This window comes from Salvelinus fontinalis, chromosome 34 (genome assembly GCF_029448725.1).
Source record: "Salvelinus fontinalis isolate EN_2023a chromosome 34, ASM2944872v1, whole genome shotgun sequence".
In the NCBI taxonomy this organism is placed as follows: Eukaryota; Metazoa; Chordata; class Actinopteri; order Salmoniformes; family Salmonidae; genus Salvelinus; species Salvelinus fontinalis.
In genome coordinates, this window is record NC_074698.1 from 33,045,454 (window position 1) to 33,062,571 (window position 17,118).

The 17,118-nt window shown below is 46.7% G+C and overlaps 1 protein-coding gene across 2 annotated transcripts in view; it reads right to left on the reverse strand.

Moving 5' to 3' along the window:
- Positions 1-17,118, reverse strand: part of LOC129833739 (ubiquitin carboxyl-terminal hydrolase 22-like) — a 62,277-nt gene that overhangs the window by 17,879 nt on the left and 27,280 nt on the right. For both annotated transcript variants that reach the window (XM_055898530.1, XM_055898529.1), the window contains 7 exons: positions 13,562-13,694; positions 10,745-10,858; positions 9,652-9,753; positions 7,437-7,603; positions 5,235-5,394; positions 4,256-4,361; positions 408-566 (listed from right to left, as the gene is read on the reverse strand). In XM_055898530.1, coding sequence (XP_055754505.1) covers positions 408-566; positions 4,256-4,361; positions 5,235-5,394; positions 7,437-7,603; positions 9,652-9,753; positions 10,745-10,858; positions 13,562-13,694 — 941 coding nt within the window. The remainder of the gene's footprint in view (positions 1-407; positions 567-4,255; positions 4,362-5,234; positions 5,395-7,436; positions 7,604-9,651; positions 9,754-10,744; positions 10,859-13,561; positions 13,695-17,118) is intronic.

The following is a 17,118-nucleotide window of genomic DNA, read 5'->3' on the forward strand; positions in this document are numbered from 1 at the left end:
ACAGAGGAGATGAAGATAAAGAGCAAATTGACATTCTTAAATTACAGAGAATTCAAAAAACAAATCCAATGTTGATTAACTGCCATATCTACAGGGTGAAATACCAGTGTGCATCACAGCAGCAAGATGTGTGACCTGTTGCCACAAGAAAAGGGCAACCAGTGTATAGACATATCATTTGAAATGTCTTAATTCTTTTGGAACTTTTGTAAGTGTCATGTTTTATTGCTTATAATCTATTTCACTTTCTTTGGCAATGTAAACATGTTTCCCATGCCAATAAAGCCCCTTAAAGTGAAATTGAGAGAGAGGCTACTATGTTTATGGTAGCCCATATGAAGAGGAGAGGAGAGAGGGACAGACATGGTGAAAGACCTGGGGACGGACAGACGTTTAGTGTGCTCTACCTGCGTAGACAGTCTGTGAGCGTGGTGGCCCCTGAAAGGTGGCTCTCTCCGTTGACCGTTGAGCCGTCTCCCCCGGGGCTAAGGGGCCAGAAGGGAGTGGACGAGCCCGGCAGGTCCAGACTGATGTCCCAGAATGGGTCTATTGTGGTGGACACACCGCTAGAGAGGGGAGGGGAGACAGCCAATGAGATACATCATGTGTGTATGGGTGAGTTATGGAGGTAATAAAGACTGGTGTGTGTTGTTAGTAGTCATGGGGAAAGGGTGATAGATGGTCATGGTGTATAAGCTTATATCCACACTCTGTGTGTGTGTGTGTGTGTGTGTGTGTGTGTGTGTGTGTGTACACATACATTCTGTTCAGCCAAGCGCACCAATTTGCAATTCAATCGAGTGTTAAAAAGATAGGTGGTTTTACATATTAGGTATTTGTAACGCTATGCTTTGAGAATGTAGTTTTAGCTGAGGATCAGAGAATATATAGGTGGCACACACACACACACACACACACACACACACACACACACACACACACACACACACACACACACACACACACACACACACACACACACACACACACACACACACACACACACACACACAGACAGAGAGCGAGGGGGAAAAAAAATAGTAGGGCTCACACAGTATCAGTGTTGATTAGTTATTGTGGGGCTATTACCACCGTCTCCGTCCAGTAGGGGGCTATTACCACCGTCTCCGTCCAGTAGGGGGCTATTACCACCGTCTCCGTCCAGTAGGGGGCTATTACCACCGTCTCCGTCCAGTAGGGGGCTATTAGCACCGTCTCCGTCCAGTAGGGGGCTATTAGCACCGTCTCCGTCCAGTAGGGGGCTATTAGCACCGTCTCCGTCCAGTAGGGGGCTATTACCACCGTCTCCGTCCAGTAGGGGGCTATTACCACCGTCTCCGTCCAGTAGGGGGCTATTAGCACCGTCTCCGTCCAGTAGGGGGCTATTACCACCGTCTCCGTCCAGTAGGGGGCTATTAGCACCGTCTCCGTCCAGTAGGGGGCTATTACCACCGTCTCCTTCCAGTAGGGGGCTATTACCACCGTCTCCGTCCAGTAGGGGGCTATTACCACCGTCTCCGTCCAGTAGGGGGCTATTACCACCATCGGAGGGTCTGATTGTGGTTTGGGAAGTTAGCCTTTATTTAGGTATAGCATCTAATCATGTAGTTCCCAAGCCATGAGCACAAGCTACATGTAGACATAGTGAAGAAGTACTGTAGCTAAAGAGCTAACCCTACAGTCTCCTGGTATACGACAGGTAGCCTAGAGGTTAGGGTGTTAGGACTAGAAACCGAAAGGTTGCAAGATCGAATATGTCTTTCTGCCCCTGAACAAGGCAGTTAACCCACTGTTCCAAGGCCGGCATTGAAAATAAGAATGTATTCTTAACTGACTTGCCCAGTTAAATAAAGGTAAAATAAATGTAAAAAATCCTGGAGCTAGCCCTACGGCCAGGTATACTGGAGCTAGCCCTACGGCCAGGTATACTGGAGCTATCCCTACGGCCAGGTATTCTGGAGCTAGCCCTATGGCCAGGTATTCTGGAGCTAGCCCTACGGCCAGGTATTCTGGAGCTAGCCCTACGGCCAGGTATACTGGAGCTAGCCCTACGGCCAGGTATACTGGAGCTAGCCCTACGGCCAGGTATTCTGGAGCTAGCATACGGTCAGGTATTCTGGAGCTAGCCCTACGGTCAGGTATTCTGGAGCTAGCCCTACGGCCAGGTATTCTGGAGCTAGCCCTACGGCCAGGTATTCTGGAGCTAGCCCTACGGCCAGGTATTCTGGAGCTAGCCCTACGGCCAGGTATTCTGGAGCTAGCCCTATGGCCAGGTATACTGGAGCTTGCCCTACGGCCAGGTATTCTGGAGCTAGCCCTACGGCCAGGTATTCTGGAGCTAGCATACGGTCAGGTATTCTGGAGCTAGCCCTACGGCCAGGTATTCTGGAGCTAGCCCTACGGCCAGGTATTCTGGAGCTAGCCCTACGGCCAGGTATTCTGGAGCTAGCCCTACGGCCAGGTATTCTGGAGCTAGCCCTATGGCCAGGTACTCTGGAGCTAGCCCTACGGCCAGGTACACTGGAGCTAGTCCTACGGCCAGGTATACTGGAGCTAGTCCTACGGCCAGGTATACTGGAGCTTGCCCTACGGCCAGGTATTCTGGAGCTAGCCCTACGGCCAGGTATTCTGGAGCTAGCCCTACGGCCAGGTATTCTGGAGCTAGCCCTACGGCCAGGTATTCTGGAGCTAGCCCTACGGCCAGGTATTCTGGAGCTAGTCCTACGGCCAGGTATACTGGAGCTAGTCCTACGGCCAGGTATACTGGAGCTAGTCCTACGGCCAGGTATTCTGGAGCTAGTCCTACGGCCAGGTATTCTGGAACTAGCCCTACGGCCAGGTAATATGGAACTAGCCCTACGGCCAGGTACTCTGGAGCTAGTTGTTAACTCGAAATGACACAACGACAAAGTTCCAGTTTAACAAAGTTTACTATACTATATGAACACACTACAAGTAGCCATCACACTCGAGGCTAGGTCCAACAACGACCAAGACCTCCTGCGCATGCGCACTCTTGACTGAGTGATAGCCCCGTAATAACAGAAATATAGGGATACTTAAAACATGAACTTAACACTAGTCCTACGGCCAGGTATACCGGAGCTAGCTTCTGTGTTGTGTGTGGCCAGGTGAGGCTGAGCCCGGCTAGCCGTGTTGCACTGTGTAGAGTGCAGTAAAGTGCAATAGTGTGCAGTCGTGTGCACTAGAGTACAGTGAGCTCTGTATAAATGTGACAGGACAGCCCAGCATCTAGAGAACCTCCTCCCAACAGCAGCTTCACAGGAGGGGAGGACATGACTTAAATATGAGAGGAGTGCAGTGAAGGGGCAGTGTCGGGAGACTGGTAAAGATGAGAGCAGGTTAGAAAAGGGTCACTCCAGTGTTGGGGAAAAAGGATGGAGGGATGTAGCTGAGATCAGAGGGGGAAGGGTAAGGGAGGAGGGGGTAAGATGGAGGAGGATGCAGAGGGAGAAGGAGGATGGGAGGTGAGAGCAGAGGGGGAAGGGTGAGGGAGGAGGGGGTAAGATGGAGGAGGATGGGAGGTGAGAGCAGAGGGGGAAGGGTGAGGGAGGAGGGGGTAAGATGGAGGAGGATACAGAGGGAGAAGGAGGATGGAAGGTGAGAGCAGAGGGGGAAGGGTGCGGGAGGAGGGGGTAAGATGGAGGAGGATGGGAGGTGAGAGCAGAGGGGGAAGGGTAAGGGAGGAGGGGGTAAGATGGAGGAGGATGCAGAGGGAGAAGGAGGATGGGAGGTGAGAGCAGAGGGGGAAGGGTGAGGGAGGAGGGGGTAAGATGGAGGAGGATGCAGAGGGAGAAGGAGGATGGGAGGTGAGAGCAGAGGGGGAAGGGTGAGGGAGGAGGGGGTAAGATGGAGGAGGATGGGAGGTGAGAGCAGAGGGGGAAGGGTAAGGGAGGAGGGGGTAAGATGGAGGAGGATGCAGAGGGAGAAGGAGGATGGAAGGTGAGAGCAGAGGGGGAAGGGTGAGGGAGGAGGGGGTAAGATGGAGGAGGATGCAGAGGGAGAAGGAGGATGGGAGGTGAGAGCAGAGGAAGGGAGTTCTTGCCTCTTGGCGATGTAGGAAGTCCTTTGAGAGGATGTCAAAATTTGAAACGTGAGTATTTTAGCATTCTTGACACATACAACCTTTACTTTCTTCCACACTCTCTCACCCCCCCACCCAGATTTTGAACATGGGGGATGTTGGCTAGTGGAAAAAAGATGTGATGAGGCGCTCACACACACACACACTTACTGGCAGACTTGACAGGTGACGTCTGATTGGAGGCCGCCAGTGAAAATTTGGTCAATGATGCAGCTACAGTGGTTTGGATTGTTGGCCTTCTTCCCGTTGTCGTCTCCTAGGTAACAGAACACAGAGAGAGAGATGGAGAGCAAGCACACATCAACACAGTGGACACCACTGCACTTTTAAAGGACTCTTTCACTCACTCACTCACACCCCCCCCCCCCCCTTCTCTGTCACCCCTTCTGTCGTGCCCCCCCCTTCTGTCCCCCCCGCTCTGTGTCACACCCCCCACCCCTCGCTCACTCTCCACTGCAATGAAGCCTGTCTAGCACCTCTAAACTCCCTCTACAATTTTGGCGAATCAGAGGCCTCCTTACTGCCAGGTCCCTCCCTCTGTGTCATGGCGGTGCAGTGGGGCACATTGTCATTCCCCCCACAATCCTCTCGGTCCCTTCGGTGCGTGGCATTGTCACTTTCCCTTCACTCTTCCCCTTCAGTACATTTCCACTGGTGCTGAGTGCGGACAACACACTGCATTATGGGTATTTGACACAGACGCGTCTCCTCGGCTAAAGTGGACTTTCAATTGACACGACTGAAGATTCAGCGCATGCAGAATTTATGCAGGCAGACAGACGTGACAAATGGGTTCTCTCTCATAACCTATTTCAACAGTAGGAGAACAGATTATTCCCTTTTTAACCAAACAATTACACTGTAGATCTCATTCATTTATCATCCCTTTTGTCTTGATGAAAGCCACTTTGGTCTCTATTCCGCTAGAAGAATCAGAACATCTCTCTTCAGTTACAGTACACTCACACTGTCTGTACTGCATGAATATAGCTGTTACACTGAAGAGATACAATATAGCTCAACCTCAGTGTCACTTTACCAAGAACACAGTACTATAGTGTATTTATCAGTAAGTTAAGTGAAACCTTCAGACAGTATTTAAGTAATAAGTCAGGACAGCGATACTTACGGGTGGTGTCTCCTTTGCAGTGGCGGTGCAGCACGTCCAGCGCTGCGATGAGGAACTCGTGGGCATCCTGTTGCTCGTAGCCCGCTAAGTGACGTGCGTGAGTCCACACCAGGTGCAGCAGCCGGAAGGGAATGTGGGGCCAACGGTGGCCCGAGTAGAACTGTGGAGACAAAGTAGGAAATAGGGAGAACAGGGATTTAACATCTGGCAGCCATGTTGTTAAATGTACCTACACTCAACTTGTATCTTCACTGAAACAGAAAAGTGAATGTTTTTCTTTGTACAGCTGAGACCTTAGCACACTGTTTCAAACTTTTCTGGGCCCACAACGCCATTTTGTTTTCTAAAACATTTCACGACCCCCACCATGTAAAAAAAAAGTGTTGTAGTCAATGGCCACGGTTGACTTTTTTATTTGGAGCTTTGACAGTCTATTACAAATCAGTTCACAGTACTTTGACAGTATTTACATCTGAAGGAAGTATGGTTTGAAGTGACTGAAATGCATCAGAAAGGTTTTGGGAAGTTCAGAAGATCCTCAGAAGATCAAACAAAATGATTGCCTATGTAGAAAATAACATCAAATGCTAGTTACTGAACTTCCAGAGAGGGTGTGTGAAACCAGACTGCTGAATCTCCAGGTTGCTATGGGGATTGGATGACTGACAGTCTAGGTCAGGGTGTGAGATGGAGAGAACACCATAATGAAAGGAGTGCTCTGCTTGAATGCAGAACCAAGCACTGCCTATTACGGCACACACACACACACACACACACACACACACACACCTTTAATCTCCTGACTCTCCCTCTGAGGCCTGGTTGAGATTTGAGGAAACGCACGCACGCACAAACAAGCTTATATCTTGTATCTTACAGGCTCTTTGGTCCTCCGCTGCGGCTGACAAACCAAAGAGTCTATAAAAAGGAAGACGGGGAGGGGCTGATCAAAGACCAACTCGTCCCTGGCTGAGAGGAGCTATGTGTGGGTACAAAGTCAGAGGAACAGCCCCTCTTTCCTGGTACTGATGATGGTGCTGCATGCTCCAGGTTGAAAGGGAAAGAGGAACGAGCAACGTGATTGGGAGAGAGGGAAGAGAAGTGTGTGCGAGCGTCTGGCTCTTAGGGACAACAACAGAGATATGCTCTCTAGCTGAATAGTTCTCAGCAAGCACACACAGTTTGTCCTGAAACTTTTATTCTAGTTCCCATTGTAGCATGACAAATATTCTCCAAGGGTATGCTTTTCACTTTTCTCCTTGGTCTACTCTAGACACCAGTTCATTCACCCTTCACTGTCACATCTGAACACCTGATTCAACTTGTCAAATCATCATCAGGCTCTCAATGAGTTGAATCAGGTGTTTGTTTGTCTGGGGCTACAACAAAAATGTGTGCTGTCGGGGGTAGTGGAGGACTGGAGTTGGTAACCACTGACACAGCTTTCACCTGGATTCACCTGGTCAGTCTATGAGCCCTTACTGATGTCACTTGTTAAATCCCCTTCAATCAGTGTAGCTGAAGGGGAGGAGACAGGGTAAAGGAGGATGTTTAAGCCTGATCTATGTCATTGAAAGAGCAGGTCTAACATTCTGTACACGCAGTGTATATACACACCAGAGAGTGGAGGGGTGTGAGGAGGAGACACCTGAGCACCAGTTCTATAATGTTCAGGGAGCATTGAGGTTAGTAGATGTAATCTAACCAACTGACTGTACTAAACACATTCAGAACTGTGAACGATTGGTAAGGAGGCTAGCATTTAGAGATAAATATGGAGACAGACAATGCCCCTACCCTCACCCTTCATTTCTCTCAGACAGAGTTGTTTCCCTCCAGCTCCACAAAGCAGTGATCCAGTCAGTGCCTCCCCTCTGCAGTAAGTCTGTTAGTCTGGGAGAACATTCTGTTTTGATGTGGTTAGTCATTCCATTTCTATGTCTGACTGGCTGTAATTCTCTCTCATATGTTTTCCTTTGGTCTCCCAAACCCAGAGAAGACTGCATTTGACCGCCCTACGGTTGCAACATTCCAGTCTTTCCCAGAAATCCCAGTTGGAGGACTCCCTCCCTGATTATTCCCTCCTGATTCCGGGAACTGGGATTCTCCAACAACAAACATTTCTGAAAAACCTGGGAATTTGGGGATTTTTTAAATGGAATGGAGCAGATTGCCACCCTCTGCCCCCAGCTCCGGCCTTACCTCCTGAAAGAGCTGTGACATCTCACACACCAGACAGGAGTTGGACTGCATCTCACACTTGTGCCTGTCGGACAGGAAGAAGTCGCGCAGAAGGGGGGTGTGAGTGAGGGCCTGGACGATGCAGTTCATAAAGCACGTGTTGCCCAGGTTGATCAACCCTCGTAAACCTGACGGGGGGGTTAGAGAGAGAGAGAGGGGGAATGTGAAATAGTAGGCCCATCTTCAGGACAAACAATCAAGAGAAGCACAGCTCTAACATTCACATCTCCTGTAACAGAGAGGAGGACATTACGCTCTAACATTCACATCTCCTGTAACAGAGAGGAGGACATTACGCTCTAACATTCACATCTCCTGTAACAGAGAGGAGGACATTACGCTCTAACATTCACATCTCCTGTAACAGAGAGGAGGACATTACGCTCTAACATTCACATCTCCTGTAACAGAGAGGAGGACATTACGCTCTAACATTCACATCTCCTGTAACAGAGAGGAGGACATTACACTCTAACATTCACATCTCCTGTAACAGAGAGGACATGACACTAACATTCACATCTCCTGTAACAGAGAGGAGGACATTACGCTCTAACATTCACATCTCCTGTAACAGAGAGGAGGACATTACGCTCTAACATTCACATCTCCTGTAACAGAGAGGAGGACATTACGCTCTAACATTCACATCTCCTGTAACAGAGAGGACATGACACTAACATTCACATCTCCTGTAACAGAGAGGAGGACATTACACTCTAACATTCACATCTCCTGTAACAGAGAGGACATGACACTAACATTCACATCTCCTGTAACAGAGAGGAGGACATTACGCTCTAACATTCACATCTCCTGTAACAGAGAGGAGGACATTACGCTCTAACATTCACATCTCCTGTAACAGAGAGGACATGACACTAACATTCACATCTCCTGTAACAGAGAGGAGGACATTACACTCTAACATTCACTTTTATTTACTTTATTTGACAGGGACAAAGACAAATAATAAACAGTTCTGTAAATGTGCTAAATTTCGCCATGGATTGGGCTAGCGTAATCTAACCATGGTTTGGCCAGTGCAGATAAAAGCTGTTGTCCACCACAAAGGCCTGTGTGAACAGATCAGGTGAGGCCCAGTGTGGAGCCTGGGACTGGTCCAGCCTGTTTGGCCCAGAATTAGAGCTCTCGGCAGGGGGTTAAACTCTCAAGACTCTACCCACTCCACACACCCCGAGACAGCTGGTAGGCCTCTCTACGAGTTTCATTACAGCGAGAGGGAGGAGGAGAACAAAGTAGGAAGACTGAATGAACTATAGAAAATCAAGCGAGATAACTGCAGAGAGAGGAAAAGATTGAGAGAAGAGGAAGAATGAAACAGAGGCCTAAGTATGTTTGAATCTACAAAGAGTTTGAGAAACAGAGCGTCTGAGAGAAAGAGGCCATCCTTGTTGTGTGAAGTTGTCATTGAAAAAGGAACAGCACATTCTCTCTCTCTGGGCTTCTGCCTGCTGCCCTGTGGTGTTCATTACTCCTTTCTAGCCCAACATAAACAGATAAGTAACCCTGGACTACACAGACAACACCACAGACACCTGGACTATACAGACGACACCACAGACACCTGGACTATACAGACGACACCACAGACACCTGGACTATACAGACGACACCACAGACACCTGGACTGCACAGACAACACCGCAGACACCTGGACTATACAGACAACACCACAGACACCTGGACTATACAGACAACACCACAGACACCTGGACTACACAGACACCACCACAGACACCTGGACTACACAGACAACACCACAGACACCTGGACTACACAGACAACACCACAGATACCTGGCCTACACAGACAACACCACAGACACCTGGCCTACACAGACAACACCACAGATACCTGGACTACACAGACAACACCACAGACACCTGGACTGCACAGACAACACCACAGACACCTGAACTATACAGACAACACCACAGACACCTGGACTACACAGACAACACCGCAGACACCTGGCCTACACAGACAACACCACAGACACCTGGACTACACAGACAACACCACAGATACCTGGACTACACAGACAACACCACAGACACCTGGACAACACACACGTCTGGGTGATGAAATCGACCCTGCTACCATACTAGCACATCATAAGGATATGCGGAGAGCGGAGCAGCCTATATCTCACCGATGGTGCAGTTTGTAGTGATTTTCCTTCGCTTTGGATTGTGCCGTAGTAACTCCAGCTCTCGCTTGGTAGGCTCCCACGTCGAGTACTTCTCCCCTACACCTGGTCACAAAGACAGACACATCGTTCAGACATTGACCAAACCATCAATATTTTCAACCTGATCCTTGATAAAGGTGGCCTGGTCACAGATCTGTCTGTGCTGTCCTGCCAACTCCTATGGTGATTGTCACACCGGTGACCATAAGAGTTGGCAAATAGATCTGGGACCAGGCTATGATGGAGGTCTATTGCAGGGATCATTAACTAGATTTGGCCCGTGGGACAATTTCTTCTTGAGCGAATGGTTGGGGGCCAGAACATAATGACAAAAATAATAGAGACTGCAAACTGACCGCAAGAAGCCCAAACAGATATAATATTTTACTAAAACAATCATTTCAAACCTTGAATATTTGTATACGATCATGTGTCTATTGTGAGTTGGAATATTTGGGAACAGATTTTCAAAATGAAAATCACTTGGAGCTGATTTGCTGGTGTTTTACAGTAATTGTTTTTACAACCCAAGGGCCACCAGTGGGGAAACAATGGTCTATTGAGACAAAAACATTGGTACAAAGACCAATTAAATGTGTGGAGCATGAAGAGTTATTTTCAAAGCTGAACCGAAGGTAAGTCCAGTGGCATACCTCAGCTATACCCCAGGGCTTCATTCCAGGGCCAGAAGTACTACTCATATTGTATATTAACCATACTGCTTCCTTAGTGAACAACTGGGAGCTCCACTTTTATGCTGATGACACTGTGCCAGTATTTACACTGCAGTCATTTACACGGAACCCAAACCCGGCTGTGCGCGTGCGCCATCGTGCGCTATCGTGCATAAATTGATTTTGTCCCCCCACACCAAACGCGATCACAACACGCAGGTTAAAATATCAAAACAAACTCTGAACCAATGACATTAATTAGGGGACAGGTCGAAAAGCATTAAACATGTATGGCAATTTAGCTAGTTAGAGATAAAACAGACACAGAAAAGTAGCGTTGCCTGAGCTGCTGGAGCTGCTGGAGACCAGCAACACTGTACCTTGCAATTTCCAGGCTTTCCTCTGTTCTTCTTTGGCAATCTGTTCCATCTCTTTGTCGTATATGTAGTCTTGACACACAAAACAATATATTCCACCATATAATAAGTCTATTGCTGGAAGGGAGAGAGCGAGAGAGAAAGAAGGAATACAAGAGCATTAGAACTAGATATTTCCTGCAGAACAACAGCTTGTGTTTATTACACGTCTAACTTCGTCATTGATGTGGCCAGCGTGAAGACAAGCACTTTCTGTGTGTTCCACTCCTCTATTGATTTGAGCCTTGTGTCGTTCCATGTCAATGCTGCTTGCATTGGAGAATTAGAGAACTATCACGTAGGGAAGGTGTGTGTGTGTGTGTGTGTGCATGTCCATCACATCTACCTCCCCTGCTCTTTCCACTGTTCTCCAACACCATGGTAACAATACCTGAGTTCTTCTGTTGCCGTGACAACCTATTTATTCATAGGTTGCACCTCCGTCACTCGGTCGTGTCATGCCACTGTTATGAACGTTCTCAAGCCGCTCTCTGCCGGCAGGCGCCATAGTGGTGCCATAAAGTGGTGATAGCATCCGTTCAGAAATACTGTGGTTAACCACTATTTCATCTAAATTACACTATTGTGCCTGGAAATACGATGACATTGCTAAAGTAGTCAAATATTTAGTAGGAAACTACTTTGCCAGCATTATCATGTCGTCAAATTTACTTTAGCCAGATGGCAACGTTGTCATTAGGGGCGGCATGTAGCCTAGTGGTTAGAGTGTTGGGCCAGTAACCGAAAGGTTGATGGATCGAATCTCCAAGCTGACAAGGTAAGTGGGTTAACAAGTGGGTTAACGGCCCCTGAACAAGGCAGTTAACCCACTGTTCGCCGGTAGGCCGTCATTGTAAATAAGAATGTGTTCTTAACTGACTTGCCTAGTTAAATAAAGGTTTAATAAAAATAAATAAAATAAGCTAGAAAAGTGTGTCAAAAATAACTAGCAATGATAACATTAGCTAGCTAAAATCCGGTGGCCTCCCCTCAATCTTAGCTAGCTAACGTTATACTGCATCTAAATTCAATCTGGCAACATCAAAATGATGACAAAACGGTTATTTTACTGAATATTTGCCTCCTATTGAATGTCATAGTATTTCCAAGCCACTGTAATGCACTTTTGATGAAATCGGCATCAGCGCATTGAGAAGAATGCTACGCCGGGCATCAGTCCAAAACAAACGTTCCAAAATATATATTATATTGTGACGAAACATTCAACTCATGGACAGCCAAATAGAACCCCTTGCACATTTGGATATTAAAAGGTTTGTATCGTAACTAGGAGGATCCAGGAGAGTGAAAAGGGACAATTGATGGATAGGCCTCAACATTTATACAGAAAATGTAAACGGGGCGTTATGTGTGTGTGTGTGTCCATAAGATGAGAGAGGAGCTAGCTAGAAGAAGCTCATCATCTCTGTGTCCAATGGCAACAGGCATGCACTGAGAAAGGCCTTGACTGATGTGGTAACCATGGAACCTGAGAAAAGGAGAGAGAGAGTTCTGTGTACAACACCACAGAGGAAGTTAAATATAAATCCACCAGACACACAGAGGAGGATGATGATGAAGGAAGTGAAGGAATCCAGAGGAACCGCTGGGAGTCAGGGGTTCATTTGATTAATGGTACAATGCACAGTTAGTGTGCTACTGTGGAAAGCCCCGACCTAATTAACACTGTGGTGGTAGTCTGGGGGGCTGGGGTGGGGCGTGATGACAGGAGCCGACCGACACGGCTCAGTGTATTTGTGTGTGTGTGTCGGTGTGTGTCAGAGTGTTGGTGTCTAGAACAAAACCTTACTGTGACACCCCTCTGAACGACAGACACGGCTCAGTGTGTGTGTGTCAGAGTGTGTGTGTATAGATCAAAACCTTACTGTGACACCCCACTGAACGACCGATACGGCTCAGTGTGTGTGTATAGATCAAAACCTTACTGTGACACCCCTCTGAACGACAGACACGGCTCAGTGTGTGTGTGTCAGAGTGTGCGTGTGTATAGATCACAACCTTACTGTGACACCCCACTGAACGACCGATACGGCTCAGTGTGTGTGTGTGGGGCGGTGTCAGCGTGTGTGTATAGATCAAAACCTTACTGTGACACCGCCCCCCTCAGAAGGACCTTCTAACCTTTATCACCCCCTAACAGATTACCCTAGCATTACCACCTCTCACTCATCTGTCACCATTCTCCTCAGACAATATCACAACCACAGCAATTACCTATTTTTACTTGTTAGTACTGTATATAGACCCATAACTACCATAGAAATATAATAAAATGGAAATTCCAATGGATCTGTGATATTTCTACGCCAGCGTCCCAAACGGCACCACGTTCCCTTCAGTGCACTACTTCTTACCAGAGCCTTGTGGACCCCGGTCAAACGTAGTGCACTAAATAGAAAACAGAGACTTAGACTTTGATAATTACCATGTAAGAATCACAGGGTCATTCATACTCTATGTGGTTGAGGATTAAACATGTCTAGCCCTCCCACAGAGCTGACTGGGGAACAGACAGGCTTAGAGAGACTAAGTACTGGCTCCCAGTAGAACGTTAATACTACGGAGAAGGACGGGTTCTGCTCAATGTCTCTGAAAAGGACAGTTCTCTCAGGCAGAGAGGCCTGAATCTGCCTGTGTCTTTGTGTGTGTGTGTGTGTGTCTTTGTGTGTCTGTGTGTGTGTGTGTGTGTGTGTGTGTGTGTGTGTGTGTGTGTGTGTGTGTGTGGACATGACAACATAAGCTAGCACGTGCACATTTTACCTAGGTTGTGTCGTTTGTTTTTGGCGTGCTCGTGGATGTGTTTCTTGGTGAAGCAGCCGAAGAAGACGCAGGAGAGACAGGAGTGGAGCCGGTTCAGGTGGGCGCCGCACATGTGACAGATACATGATTTGGCCTGCAGGGGGCGAGAGAGACAAAGAGAAGGATGAAATGGAAGGTGGCGAGAGAGGGGGGAAGAAAGGGAGGGGATGGAGAGAGAGAAGGGGTTGAGAGAGAGAGTCAGAATAAAAAAGGAATATACATTGACATCTTCTGAGCATTGGGAAAAAATATGTCATCGTAGCTTGCACTCAAATAGAAAATGGATGTTATGTGTGGTTAGGTTTTTAATATTCAACCATAGGCGGCGTGTCCATAAGGCTAGGGGAAGCTTTCCTTAAAGTCAATTGAATTGCCAAAATTATTTAGCCTATTTATTAGCCTAATCCTTTCTATACATGTAATACTTCAAAATAAGAAACTATAGCATGATTTGGCGACAGAGGATCATTAGCTTATTTAAAAATATATATATTTAAAATATATTGCCTACAGTCGGAAGGAAAGGCGCAATTTGGGCAGATTATTGTTTGGTTGCGACTATCTGTGAAAAGTAGAGGCCAAGAAGCCAGGCATATTGTAATATTTCAAAATACAATCACGGGAAAACATTATTTGGAAAGCAAATGGTTATAGAGAGAAGACAATTAAAAGACTAATGTATTTTCATTGTCATTATGGGGTTCAGTGTTTCTATTTATTTGTTATATTATATATATTATATATGTATTTGTGTCTCCCCTTCTGGTAGGCCTATTATATGGACATCGTTGGTTTTACTGATCTGTGTCTGTCAGCAGAGTAGGCTACCTTATAATTTGACAGATTAAAAAAGATTCTGCTAACGTCTACAGTCATATAAAGTGTAGTAGAAATTAATGAAATGTGTTTATGAAAAGGCCACATTTTTCTCATGTAAAGAATGAAGAAGCGTATCTGATACAGCCTAGGTCTACTCTATACGTGCTCAGCCAAAATAGTTAAGTCATTTTATTAGCTTAAATTACTATCCAATCTACTCATCACATTACGAATAGTAGGTTATCGTACATAAGTTTGCAAACGTGATGATTCATGGAATGCTTTATTATAACATGCCTACCAGACGGGACACATTGCGTGCGCGAGCGTCGCAAAATAAAGGTAGAAATCCATGTTATTCAATTATTGCACCCACACTGCTTGTGCGCGCCAACGAGCGTCTGCGTTGCGTTGCGTTGCCAAGGGCTAAAATAGAAGTTATTCCTATTTCTGACGTAGATCGTGCTGAAAGTCCTGCCTCTCCAATCTCCTCATTGGTTTACAGAAGCAGGTACCCACGTGCCATCTCCTCATTGGTTATACCCACGTGGGGGATTGAAAGACAAACTTTGTTGCCGGTTGTCGTGGTAATACAGTGAAAGTTTAGATGCCATCACCATATAAGCCTGGAAGGAGGAGAGATGACTAGAAACGATTCGGTTGGCTGTTTTATGTGTGGATTAATTGGTGGAGTAGAGGACCTTGAGCATTTCAGGTAAAATAACAACACAATGTTTATATCCCAGGACAAATTAGCTAGCAACAGCAAGCTAGCTAAATATGACAAATTAAAGTTAGCTTGCACTTGCTAGCTAAATTGCCATACATGTTTAATGCTTTTCGACCTGTCACTAAATTAATGTCATTGGTTTAGAGTTTGTCTTGATATTTTAACCTGCGTGTCGTGATCGCGTTTGGTGTGGGGGGACAAAATACATTTATGCACGATAAGGCACGTGTGCAGCCGGTTTGGGTTCCGTGTAAGGTCGCATTTTTATGGTGAACATTTGCTTCCTCAAACTTGAAACTTGCGCAGTGCCTATGTATGCCTGGTAGGCTACACCAGTTGTAAAGTGGATTAATGTGCTTCATTTAAGCAATAAGTACAGCAGCATGAGAAAGCTGGGATCCTCTTCTAAATAGCGACCAGTAAAAACTCTGTTTCCACATGGGCTTATAAGACGTTAAACTAGGCTATCTGCTCTCCAACCGTGTTCCAGGGCTCCTAGGCATGTTGTTTTGTTGTTGCCAACTTCAGTTGTGATACAAACCTTATCAAAACATATAGGCTAATGGGCTAGGCTACAGGATGTGTGCAACAATGATTTGAAAAAGTTTGAAAAAAAGTCATGCTCAGCTTCTTGCCTTTGATTGCACATGCTGAACACGCTGGGCATCATTCACAAATAACAATACATCATTCTCAAGTGATACTATTGTCACCCATCAGACTATTCTCAAGCAAATCTTGTCTTTACATATACTAAATAATATAGGCCTGTGTGTGAAACTAGTTTGGATTTAGAATGGACCATTATCATGCACCTGTCACAACTGGAGCTAGGGGGGAAATACATGTCACGGTACGCACTTAAATAGCGAATGAAGGACGCTTTTCCCGCGGTTATTTTCCGTGCCAGCCAGGTAGGCTACTCCTGTTGTAAAGGAAGCACTGTGTTTAATATAAGGAATGTTGATAAATAGATAAAGGTGGGCCTAGCCTATAGAAAGCTGAATGGATCCTCTTTTTAGTAGAGGCCATCACTGTTTTCTCACATCATTTGAATAGCCTATGGAGATGTTGTGCAACATGAGCTCATGGGCTCTCGTGTGTTTGATTAGATTCTGGATTACATTTATGTCAGAGTGATTAGAAGGACAACAGAACGCTGAGTACCAGGCCACAAGCGACTGGCAGATAAGCAAGTTTGGTAGGCTACTAATGACCATCAGCAGCATCAGAGCGAAGCTTTGGAGAAGCTTAGTTACCATGACTAAACGTTTACGTGTAATTTGACTGCGGTCATGACTTGTGACCGCCGGTATGACGATTACAGTCACTGTAACAGTCCTAAGATGAAGGCAGACAGAGTGGTGATGGTTGGGCCCTTTGAGAAACCCCATGTGGTCCAATATATAAAAGCAGACATTCTGCTTGTCCACACAGCACACCATGCTCCTGATTGGATTCATGCATGGTAGGAGAAAGCATCTTTGACACACTGACAGCAGCTGGAGTGTGTGAGTGTGACGCAGTGCCTCAGAGACGACCGAGGGATTTATAGAACCATTCGAATGCCTGGTCTTTAGTGGACCTGCCACACTGAGCTCTGAAGGGCCTGAGGCCACAGGGAGAGGAGAGGGGGACGTGGTGAAGTGAGGGGGGGTTGTGTGTGTGTGTGTGTGTGTGTGTGTGTGTGTGTGTGTGTGTGTGTGTGTGTGTGTGTGTGTGTGTGTGTGTGTGTGTGTGTGTGTGTGTGTGTGTGTGTGTGTATGTGTGTGTGTATGTGTGTATGTGTGTGTGTGTGTGTGTGTGTGTGTAAGAGAGAGAGAGCAAGCCAGCGAGCGACACAGACAGACAGAGACAAAGAGAGACGGAGAGAGAGTGAGAGAGACGGAGACAGAGTGAAGATGTGATAGAGTAGAGATGTGCTGTACGAACAAATAGAGAAAACAGCAGAGAGAGAAAACATGGGAGG